This window comes from Larus michahellis, chromosome 6 (genome assembly GCF_964199755.1).
Source record: "Larus michahellis chromosome 6, bLarMic1.1, whole genome shotgun sequence".
Lineage (NCBI taxonomy): Eukaryota > Metazoa > Chordata > Aves > Charadriiformes > Laridae > Larus > Larus michahellis.
In genome coordinates this window covers 5,169,175-5,181,340 of record NC_133901.1, presented here as the reverse complement: position 1 = coordinate 5,181,340, position 12,166 = coordinate 5,169,175, and the positions used below count along the sequence as shown (strand labels likewise).

Here is a 12,166-nt window from a genome sequence, read left to right as displayed (position 1 = left end):
CATCCCTGCTCTCATTCCTACCCATGCTAGAGGAGTTTGAACCCACCTTGCCTAGAGAACGCAAGTTATTTTACCACTTAAAAATGTTACATATAAGTCTCGTTCTGAAGAATTAATTGCAAAACTAACTTTGTAGAAGAAGAGAAGAAAAGCAAAAAGAAGTATTTAACTGGAACTGTTTGGGAGGAGATTTCAGAGGACTTTAATACTTTCCAAACTCCTTGTGTACGTACTATGTCAGGACACTTTTCAATAAAAACCTGACCCTGACACATTGCTGTCTTAAAACAATCATTATCTTCTATTTAAAAGGAATGGACGGACTTAGTCATAAATTCCCCAAATATCAGTCAGAACAAGCGCTGGGAGGGCACGCTGCATCCTGCTTCTGTAACGCCGGTTAAACCCCTGCCCCGAAGACCCCAGTTCAGCTTGTACGGGTGAACGGGTTGGGGCTGTTATTAGCCTTGTGTAAACACGTAGTAAGTATTGAGTTCTTTATCAACTACATCTCTCTATTTAGAAGATAACAATTGCTTCGAAATTGCAATCAGTTCAGTACAGAGAGAGGAATGAATAAATTATAAAAATGTTATGAGGTCGCAGCTCTTGCCGTAAATGCAGTTTTTACACCATACGGACGCAGAATTATTGAATCCCTAAGCTGGATTTGGTGGTGCTTCTTTTGTTGGTATTGGAGGGTTTTGATATTCCATTCCCTGTTCAGCTCGCAGGCATGGTGCTGGCAGTCTTTTGCAATGGGACTCGTCAAAACTTGCTTTCTGTAAAACAGGCCCAACCGCAGGAGCAGCGAGACATCCCCCTCATCCGGCCCTACAGACAGTCATTATTCAAAGCTGATGAAAAATGCATGCACTCGGCAAACGTAAGACATTCGCAGATAACTAGAGGCCTGAATGATTTATGAAACAGGTGCTCTGAGGGGGACAAGTATCTAGTTTCTCTCTTTGATGGCCTTAAAAATCATATAATCTTTCTTGGAGGCAGCTCCGCTTTTAGCCAATGACGAGATAAGGCTTAAAGGGGATTGTTATTGATACAGAATGATAACGGCAAAGCAAAGACATCAGTATGTATAAAATGTTTGAGTTTTCAATTACTCTACTAGGATCCCAAGACAGAAGAGTAGTCTTTCGCTCTGCGTTGCATACAGAAACACCTTGTGGGTATCTGCATTAGGTATCGGCATATATTAAGAAAATAAACTATTTTTTATCATAGCATGCCGTATCCAGCCCAGGGGACGCAAGATGCAAGATCTGCCGTCCATCCCTGATTGCCACTGGCCGTATTGGACAGCATTAATCAAACCACTCTGCTTTGGGGTGCTGCAGGTCCTCCCTCAGAAACGGGGTTCACAGCACTTCCCCCTCTGCTTAATAAGGAAGGTGGCACCATAGTTTATTAGGGTGCAGATGTTATCTGGGTGCAGATAACATTTTAGTTTATTAGGGTGCAGCTTTTATCTCACTAATCTCTGCATGATTATTATGATTATATTACTATCGTTGCAATACAACTGCATAATAAAACTGTTACTCAGTTTCTCCTTGGCAGCTCCGGCTATTCCGCGGTGCCCGGAGAGACGCAGCTCTCCCGGCGTCCCCGCTCCGGGAGCGCAGGCGGAGGCTGGGCACGCTCTACCCACCAGGACTCTTTGAATTTGGGGACAGATTTCTGTTTTTCCCCCCAACCAAGAGTGATTGCAAGCTTCTGCAGAAAACAAGCCAACAGAGTGGTTGTTTGGAAGAGCAGCCTTTTTTACGGAAGATCATGTCTTTTCCTTGAGTATCAGCTACACAGTGTAATTGGCATGACAGTCATTATGCTGGTGTAATTATACAGTTATTGACATTATTCAGAAGGACAGAAACACAGCTGAGCTGTTTGGTCCATGACATTGTCCCTTCCAAGAGCCCATCTACAACCCCCCATTTTTCAGATTTAATTGACCTCTCCGTTCCCTGGTTTATCTTGTCTGGGGAAAGGAGGCGAGGCAGCTGCAGCTTTCCATGCAGCGCATGTATCCATCTATCTCAGACGTTTTTGTGTTAGCAGTGGCTTGGGCATGAGGACACACAGGCACCATGAGACATCCCATGGGGCACTGGCACGATGGGAGTGATGTTTCAGGTGAAACAAGCCTTCGGGGAGGGGCCTTTCAGCAACGCTGGAGGTAACACCAATTAATTCATGCTACCACGCAAGAAATCCAGAGGGACCATCCTCCGTTAAACAAGAGCAGCCAATTTATCGAGGCAGGTATATGGCAAAATCCTATTTTCAGCAGGCCACTGAGCCCATCCATCGTATTTCATGATCATTGCATGCAGATCTATAAAAGGCAGCTCCATAAAGAAAGTTTCCTCAGAAAAAAGACTCCTGTTTCTCTACCGCCTCCCAAGCAGCCCATGATCAGCTGCAGCTGGAGCCCCTCATCCCTGTCTTTGTCCTGCAGCCAGGCAGCACCTGAAGCACACGCTCATCTCCCCCCTGCTCCATCGTGTGCCCTGGCTGTCGCTGAGCCTGCTCCCACATGGGTACCAGGTAAGAGCACGACGGTGTTCTCCAGAACTCTGTAGCTTGTTGTTTGAAACCCCCACTGAAGGTTGCTGGGGTTGCAGAGCGGTTCCTGTGGGAGGGAGAGTCTCTTCTCTTCTTGAACAGCCTGGCACCAAAGCCTGTGGGGTTGCGTGGCAGAGAAAATTCTCCCACACCAGTAACCGCCATGCGGAAGGACCTGAGCCTTCCTGAGCTCGCAGTAAGGAGTTTGCAAAATGTGATCAACAAGGTTGTATTACTTCAGGGTAGGAGACCACTAAAGGGACGAGCAAGAGCTGGTGGAAGAGGCTGTGGTGAGGGTAAGGGGGTTGGGTAAGATGCAAACTGCTGATTTTCACCGAGAAGGGTTTTTGGTTAGAGTTGGGGTGAGAGTGGGGAGTCCCGGCGGTCGCAGCTGACAGAGGGCTCCCGCGGTGTCCCCTGCGCTGGAGGCTTTGTGGAGGAAATTTGGGCAAACATTTCCGTTTGAGAGCCAAATAAAAGGCTTTCTATTGAGAGAATGAAAGAGGTTGATTTAATTTACCGGTTTCACCAATGAAGCTACGTCTGTAAGTACCCTGACAGGGCACATGTTGCTTAAACCTAAGGGAAGGCACAACTGGAATTTGCTGAGTAGATGAAATTATGAAATTGGAGAAATCCCTATCTGAAACTGGGCTAAACAGCACAGAGGGATTTAGGGATTTCCCACAGGTGGGACCTGACCGCCAGGGCTTGCCCAGGGAAGCCGAATGGCTTTCTGGAAGGGGATTTTTTTAGCCAAAACCCTCCTGGCCTCACGTTGCAGGCAGTGGGATCTGACTCTGTGATCTTCAAGGGAGAGCGGGTGACCTAGTGGCCACATCTGGCCTTAAAACTGCGAGAAACTCCTTAAAATCTGTCCGTGCACACTTGCCTGATCTCAGTTACTGGCAGACCAGGAGTGACCATGATGCAAGAGCTGAAATCAACTCCCCCGAGAGCCCGATAGCCCGTTTGGCTCCTGAACCCTGGCTTGGTTCTACTTGCCAAAAACGTTGTTTCTGTTATAAACAAGAGCAGCGTCAACGGCGAAGTGAGGAAGCGGCCAAGGAAACTATCAAAACACTGCATCCTTCACAAAACACTTTCCCAGGGCTACAAAAGCAAGCGGAGATGAAAGCTGGTGGGGAAGCGGTGCAGGATCCCGTGGGCGAAGACGGGAGGAGCTCCCCGCTGCGGGGCAGGGCTCGCGTCTGGGGTGAAAAAGCCCCTTTTGGAGGACAGCGTGTTTTTGTTAGATGAGATCCACCCAAGCTCTGTTCGCTCTTGGTTTGCATCACGGCCAGTAAAACCCTTGCAGAGGAGAGAAAGCGGGCAGTGGGAAAGGATTCTGTCCCTCTACTCTGCTCTGGTGAGACCCCACCTGGAGCCCTGTGTCCAGCTCTGGAGTCCTCAACATAAGAAGGACATGGACCTGTTGGAACGGGTCCAGCGGAAGGCCACAAAGATGATCAGAGGGCTGGAGCCCCTCTGCTGTGAGGACAGGCCTGAGAGAGTTGGGGGTGTTCAGCCTGGAGAAGAGAAGGCTCCGGGGAGACCTTAGAGCCCCTTCCAGTCCCTAAAGGGGCTCCAGGAGAGATGGGGAGGGACTCTGGATCAGGGAGTGTAATGATAGGACATGGGGTAATGGCCTCACACTGAAAGAGGGGAGATTTAGATGAGATACCAGGAAGAAATTCTTGGCTGTGAGGGTGGTGAGGCCCTGGCCCAGGTTGCCCAGAGAAGCTGTGGCTGCCCCATCCCTGGAGGGGTTCAAGGCCAGGCTGGACGAGGCTTGGAGCAACCTGGTCTGGTGGGAGGTGTCCCTGCCCAGGGCAGGGGGTGGCACTGGATGGTCTTTAAGGTCCCTTCTAACCCGAACCATTGTGTGATTCTGTGATAAAGACACTGATGCTGTCTACTGCCTTGGTTAAAAAAATGGGCATTTTTGTTCATTTGTTGTGCTGGGATCTCAAATAAGCATCAGATCTCAGAACAGCCCTTGTTCTGTGCTAAACGTGACTGAGCTGCCTTGTCACTGGGGTTCAACCGGGGAGTGGGGAGGCAGGACTGTCAGTGTGGTGGTCCCCAGCCAGCATCGCTGGGCTCTTTCCCTGGCATGGCTTTGGGGAGAGCGTGACACCCATCCCCGTGCTGTGCCAGGGCTGTGCCTTGGGGCTGCAGGTGCGTAGGGCGTTCAAAGTGACACGAACTTTGGTGGCATCTCCATGGAGCAGCACTGCAACCTCCAGGGAAAGTGCATGATGTGCTTCTACCTCCCCCTACAAAAATCCAGAGACTTGAAAAGCTGAGCCAGGTCATTTTGCTGTGTTTGCTGTTCCTGTCTTCTATCAAAGCCCTTTGCCATTTACTCAAGTTTCCTTATCCAACCCGCGGATAAAAGCTGGATACCAGACTGACACAGCATGCAAAGTCCTCTGAGCAGGGAGAGCAGGAACATCACATCATCGTGTTAGCACTGATCTGGAAAGGACAAATGCCAGCAGTACTGGCTTCATGTGGAAACCGCAGCTTGAGCCATATGCTCAGCTGGGTTCCTACGGAGGAGATGGAATTCACCGACTTTTCACTAAAATACATAATTCCCCTCTCTCCGCACATTTGTTTGTTGGCTTTTTTTGTTTGGAAATTCAAAGAGTGATCCGGCCAATAAAATCAACTCTGACACTAATTGAGGAATTGTTTGACTCTTAGCAACGTCCACAGCAAACACACATGGCCCTGGTGCTACCCAAGCCACCGATATCCTTCCTATTGAAACAAAGGGTCCCACAAGCCACATGGAGCTCTTGCTCCAATCTGTGGCTTGGCCGCACTCTCTGCCTGGGCCACACACTGCAAAACTCTCGCTGGTGTTTTAAAATGTAGTGGTCACAGGCTCCATCCTTGAAGAAGCCTTCAGCGGCTCATCAGGGGTAGTTACGCTTGGGCTGCTGGCTCCCAGTACAGGGTTTGGTCTGGTACTTGGGCAATGAGAGACAGTGCACCCCATGAGCTGGGTAAGCCCAGGGTGAAATGATATTTTAGGCTATGGGGAAGTTATTGCCCCCTCATAGCTTGTGCTGCTGAGTGTGGGTCCTGCCAGGTGGCCACCCATGAACGGAGCCAGAGGATGGATGAGATGGTGTGTTCCTCAAAAAACCCACCCGCACGACGCACCTGATAAGATAGAGGCGACAGCAGCGATGATGAAGGAAACGATGACCCCGGGTCCTGCCATCTCCTTGGCCACCAGGCCAGACACCACGTACATGCCGGTGCCCACGCAGCTCCCGACGCCGAGGGAGATGAGGTCGAGGGTGGTGAGGACCTTGGCCAGCCTGGCGCCCTGGGCTGTGGCGGTCCCTGTGCCCTCCAGCATCGACTCCACGGGCTTGGTGCGCAGGACGCGGGTGCGCAGGGCATAGCCCGCCGCCCCCCACGGCACCCGCCGTGGGTCCAGGCGTGAGAAGAAGCCGCTCATGGCTGGTGCTGGGCTCCACGGAGGTGAGTCACGGATGGTTTCAGCTCAGGGCTGTGGCCGCATCCCCACACCCCAGCTCCCTTCTGCGCTGGCGGCCCGGCTGCAAGGGAGAGGAACAGTGCTTGTAACATGGTTTTTAACTGAAATAGCAAAGAAAGAGGGATGTGCTCGGTGTGGCAGAATTGAAAGGAGCCCCCGAGCCAGTTTCTGGCTGGGCTCTAGTGCTGGGAGAGCCCTGGGGGCCAAGGAGAGCTTTGCTTTCACCAATGCTGCTGCTCAATAGAAATCTCCTTTCTCCATCCCAATTGTTTGTACAACAGAGATGCTCTGCCCCGCTCTGTGTTTGTCTGCATTATTTTAATACGGCCCCATAAGCAGCAGGAACCTGATACCCTTTGAGTGCCCACCACGTGGCTTAATTGCTACCAAAAGCGATGATGGCTAGGTATCTGCAAGGTGATGGTGGCCACCATGGTGTCCTGGTGGGGGCCAAGCCCAGCCCCAAGCTTGGCGGCACCGCAGGGATGCTCCTACTGGTACCACCCACCATTGCCGTGCCCAGCCACATGGGACCTTCTGCAGGACATCGCTGTGCTCCGCCTGCGCTGCAGAAGAACATCTGGGACCATAGCTTTGCTCCTGTATCCAGCGTGCGGAGACTGCTGTCTGCCTGTGCAGGGCTGCGTGTGGCTCCGGGGCACAAACACCACGAATTAGCCAATACAGGGACAGGTGATTTTTTTGGTGCTATAGAAGTTGACCCTTAGAGCTCTCTGGCTACCCCAGTTGTTTTTCCTTTCTGCGTGCTACCATCATCCTGGTGAACCCTAAAGGAGAAAGTTTTAAAGGATGCTGCTTGTTCAGGTCCCAATGAACCCTGGCGTTAAAAAAAGCCCTTGGTGTGGTTTCTCCGTTCAATTTATCACATTGTTTTTGTAGTTATTTATATACCCTTTTAGGAATTTGTTTATTTTTTTTAAATTAAGAGGTGGTGTTTTTCTCGAGTAACTGCAACGAGCTTTGGGGTCCAACTTCTGAGTAGTTAAGCCAAGCTGAAAGAGGAGCTCGGCAGATTTAAGACTGTCTTAAAATTGTCTTACGATTCCAAATCATGAGGTTGTCTTAAAAATCATGAAATTATCTTGGTTTGTTCTTTCTCTGTGCTTTTTCATCTTGGGTCATATTTTTAAGAACTATCCAGCAACTGCCATTTCCCCCGGTCCTTTTCTGCTTGTTTTTAGCGAACTGCGTAGTTCTCAGGCGAGCTCCTAATACCAGCAGCAATGGCTTCCTACTGACATGTGACGACTACTTGACTTTGAGCAAAATAACAAGAATTGATGATCTCTGCATGGTAATATAAGGGAACAGGAAAAATAGTTTATTAAATATGAATTTTAGCCTGGCAGCTTCTTTTCTGTTAATACAGAAGTCTCTCTCTTTTTTTTTTTTTTAATTGCCTTGAAGACAAAACAATTATTTTTCCATCTTTACATCCAAAACAAATTACATTGTGTCTACCAGGCAGCCTTGTGTTGCCGGAGTTTATTAAATAAAACACAGCATTCATTTCATGTTTTGGTTGATCACAGTTCAAATTGTGCTAATTTTTTACCTCGAGCGACCACAAGCTGAAAGGCTGGATGTTCTAGCTAAGAAGAATAATAAGGCAAAATTGTTACCGCTCTTGAGCAAATACGCATCTTTGGGTTTGGCTTTTGGGTTGCTCAAGGAGTCAGCTGGTTTGCGGCGTGGGCCGGATCTTTCTGGTTTTACTTTCTGGTTTGAATGAAGGTTTGTGTTGGAAGGGGGCACCTGAGCCAGGGCTCAGCGGGTCTGTGCCGGCCGGGATGAAGCAGAGCAGCCCTCGGGGCAGCGTGTCCGTGTGCTGGCACCTCCAGGGTGGCTCTGCTTTGCCAGGGCTGTGTTTTAGCCACGGGGGAAACAACTCCTCTAAGCAAAGTGATCACCACCCAAAATTCATCCTCCTTTTATCCAAAGCACGGCATCTCTGAAGCATGGGCGGGCAAAGAGGTCATCTTGTACTTCCCCCAATCCCTTCCCATCCTTTATTTAATTATTTTCCTTGGACGTTATGGATGCCCCTAGTTGAGTTTGAAAGACTCAGGTTCCTATGCTTAGGTTTGGGCCAAATTGACTTAAGGTAGCCAAGAAGCTGGGCAGAAGTGTCTGTCTGGGTTTTTAACTGTTACAACTTAGACGTTCTGATCTCTGCACAATTTTCTTACGTATTTTGTACTGCAAGAAAATATCTTTCCCAAGCGAACCTGTCCTTGGTTTACTCATGCGAAAAACCTGTCGCAAGGTGAAAATAATAGATACTGAAGAGTCAGCTCTTAACTCTTGTAAGGAAAAGCATAATGAGAATCAATAGCCGGAAGTTGAGGCTGGACAAATAAAAGTTGGGCGAGTAACTATGGGAAGAGATGGACACTGGGAAGAACTGATTTGTGTCTCTTGATGTCTTTATACCATTACCGGATGTTTTTGAGAAGTCTGCGCTTGTCACAGAGGAGTTGCTGGACCACCAGACGAGGTGGGATGGAGTTGCTGAGGCTGCAGGATGGTCCTTGGTCCCATCACCAGCTTTGTGCTTTGGCATGGGAAGACCTGCCCTGTGTTCTAGAGGGGCTGGGACTGATGTGCTTTGAGGTCAGCAATTCTTCATCATCTTGTCTGTGGTGTCCATGGGAGGCCGACGAAGGGTTTGGGAAAGGTGGTGTATGCTCCAGTCTCACTGGAGGGATCCACATCCACACTGGAAAAATTAGTGCGTCCCTCAAACTGAAGGAAGTTGAACATGACTGATTCAGTTCTCTCTTAAGGCATGTCAGGGTACAGAAATGACTTCCTCACCAGCATTGCAAATCACCTCGAGGGAAGACATGGCATCCTTGTCCAGGAATACTTTTAAACTGCTAAAATAATAAAAAACTTAAATATTTTAAATGGTTTAAAGGAGGAACTGGCTGGTGGATCTGTGATGTGCCCAGATTTAGGTTGCTGAGCTGTTCCGGCTGCCTGAGGCTCAGCTGGGGCCAGGTCCTCCTGCATGGCTGCCCATTGCCATGGGGCTGCCCAGCACAGCCCTGGCATTCGCATAACCCCTCCTGAGGCACCAAGGGGAAAAAACCTCCAAAACATCTGAAACGAAATGACTCTATAATTGCCGCTATATTCAATTAAAGCAATCACTCGAAACTATTCCAGATGTTTAAGCGGGATCAGCATATTGCTGCTCTGTAGCTTGGAAAACATCTTTTCACTCCACTTAAAGCCATAAAAAAAAGAATACCTCATGGATGGCAATGATTTGCATGGGGGAGAGATGGTTCGTTTCTGCTCTGCTCCACTAACCTTGGCTAGCTAGAAGCACGCAGCCAGAGGGACGGAGAGTTTTTACTTGTGGTTTTTACCTGCTCTCTTCATTATAAACCCATGAAACCCAAGGGAGCTGTGGTTCGGAGGGGGCAAGCCCGGCTCGGGAAGCTGCAGCCGGGTTTCGGAGCTGCGCAGCTCTCCATCATCCGGCAGCCTGGGTCGGTTTTCCCCGGCTGCCGCTTGCTGCTGCCACCGCGCGCTTGTTAGCAACCGCTGTTTGTACCGAAACACTCTCCTTCATTAGGGTAAATTAACTAAAACAGCAATCAAGTCGGAAGGAGAAGCCTAGGTATTTACAGGCGTAGACCTTCCGTAGTGTCTGGGTGGGTTGATTTGATTCCAAATCAAAGCTGCTTTCTGCCAGCTGCCCCGTGCCAGCGCAATGCCCCCCAGCATCGCCCATCCTCGTCACCCCCTGCGGCTCCAGCTAGGGGAGCTTCCCAAAGCCTCATCTGTGCTTTGGGATGGCTTATTTGATTTTTCTGTTAATGACTCCCCTCCGTCCAGGAGCCCACAGGGGTATGCTTAAGCAAAGACCTCTATTAAAAAATGCTGGCAATGCAGCAAGAGGCAGAACATCGATGGTGATAACTGAAAAAAGAGAGCTCCTGTCGGTGCATTGATGGAAACCAGGCAGGGGCGCTCATTAAAGAGGAAAAGGTTTGGCTTCCTCTGGTTTTCCTGGCTCACAGAGGTAATTATTATAGAGAAAAACTTGCTGATGCCCTGGTAGCAGCTGGGTGGGGATGGCCCTGGCACAGGGGACAGCAGCGCCCGGTTTGCTGCAGGGGTTTTTATGGGGAAAGCCCTTTCCTCCTTGCCCAGGGCCCCCAGATGTGCCCCAGAAACGTAGGGTCGAAGCAGGTTCTGATCAAACCGCGAGGCGGTGCCTGCTGCAGACCTCAGAAATAGTAATACAGATGTTGACAGCGCGGGAGCGGCAGCCCTCAGAGCCCCTGCCCGCTCTGCGGGGGGGCTGCGTGCGGAGCTGGGCTGCAGCATCCCCCTTGGGCAAAGGGAGCCCCGAAGACTCAAGGGGATGCGAGATGCAGCTCAAGACGATGCAAGAGGCGGCTCCTGGCAGCAAACCCGCTGCAATCCCAGACGAAGGACAAGAGAAAGAGAAAGAAAGATGCTGGTCTGACTTCCCCGCTCGCTCCCCTCTTTTTCTTTTAATCACCAGCTCAGTAATGGCAAGGCAGACTTGTACGAAGAGACCCGAGCTACTGAATTTCATTACGGCCCCGACAGCAGGCAGAGAAATGACGTCAGCGGCGCGATGCGGCGCAGTGGGAGTCGGGCAGCGGCTCCGGCGGCCGCCGGACCAGAGGGTTGCCTTCTGCCGGGGCTGCTCGTCACGTCACATGTTTTCATTGCGAGCGGAATTTGATTTGGAATTTTTACGTGCTTGTTTTTACAGGGTTGATCCCCAGCCGGGCTGCCACCGCAAAAGCTGGCTCTGTCTCCATCATCAGCCCTCCTTAAAGGGATTTAGAGGCCAGGCACGGAGCCGACAGCGAGAGCTGGTCCCTGCCAGTCCCGGCGCTGCTCACGTGGGTCCAGCTTCAGCAATCTGGCCTTGGGCCTCCACTGTTAATTTTGGGCTCCTTTATTTTTTAATCTTTCCATTTTTACCTCTGCTTGAGCCATGCAAGTGGAGCTGTGGTTAATTTAAACCGAAATTCTTGCTAAATTAAACTAGCGATGCATCTCAGGTTTAAGACCGATTTTTCTATGCTGTATCAACTCAAAAAATGGATTCAGGGATTTTTTTTCTCTGTCTTCACAGCAAAATGGAAGTGGAGGGCTTGAACAGCATTTTTCTGTGTTACTTCCATCTGGGTTACTTTATGTGCTTTACCAACGGTTAGCACTGCTGTAATATGGCTAAACATCACTATCTTCTTTTGACAAATAAGCAAAATAAAAGAGGAAATACTTAATTTGACCAAAGACATAAGGCAAGAGTGCCATGCATCCAGAGCCAGCCCTCAGGAGTCCTTAAACTTTGTATTCTAGTCTCTTGTGCAAGAGTCAAAAGAGCATAGACATGTAATCCAGTAAAATAATTAGCATGTACAAAGAGATGACTCTTCTTGCCCTTCTCCAGCCTTCAGAGGGGTGATACAGTGCATTGGTTTAACCGCTGCCATCTCTGGGGAGAGACTGGACTGCCTGAATAAGGGGAGAAAAGGTGGAGAGAAGGATGGGAGAGGTGTTAAACCTCCAGCCGGTGGGTCCTGTTTCCAAAGCTAAATACCCAAGCCAGTATTTGAGCACCACTCTTTGGGTACCATGCTCATGGAGGTGAGCAATGAGGAGGTTTGGGTGGCCCGGTGCTCGCCTGCCCGAGGAACAAATGGGAACTGAAGTGCCATGGGGATGAAATTGGAGCCGGTCGTGGTGAAGGCCAGCAGATCCCTTGGTACTGGGTTGTTCTAAACTTTGCCAAGGTTAATTACACGCCAATCTCGCAAGCTGGCAGTCCGGGCTGCCAGGGTTCCTTGCGATCCTCTGCAGTGTCAGACTAGTAAGAAACAGCTCCGGGGATGGAGAGAGCAATGTTTTCCTCCTCCTGGATGCATTTGGAGGTAGCACTTATAGCCTGCAGGGGATGGGGACCTTTTAATCATAGAATCATAAGGTTGGAAGGGACCTCTGGAGATCATCTTGTCCATCTAATCCTTTCTGAGATGC

The 12,166-nt window shown here is 49.8% G+C and overlaps 1 protein-coding gene across 1 annotated transcript in view; it reads right to left on the bottom strand.

The window, feature by feature from the left end:
- SLC7A14 (solute carrier family 7 member 14) overlaps positions 1–12,166 on the bottom strand; it is a 34,108-nt gene that overhangs the window by 13,592 nt on the left and 8,350 nt on the right. The window contains exon 2 of the mRNA XM_074591412.1: positions 5,764–6,167. Coding sequence (XP_074447513.1) covers positions 5,764–6,067 — 304 coding nt within the window. The 5' untranslated portion in view covers positions 6,068–6,167. The remainder of the gene's footprint in view (positions 1–5,763; positions 6,168–12,166) is intronic.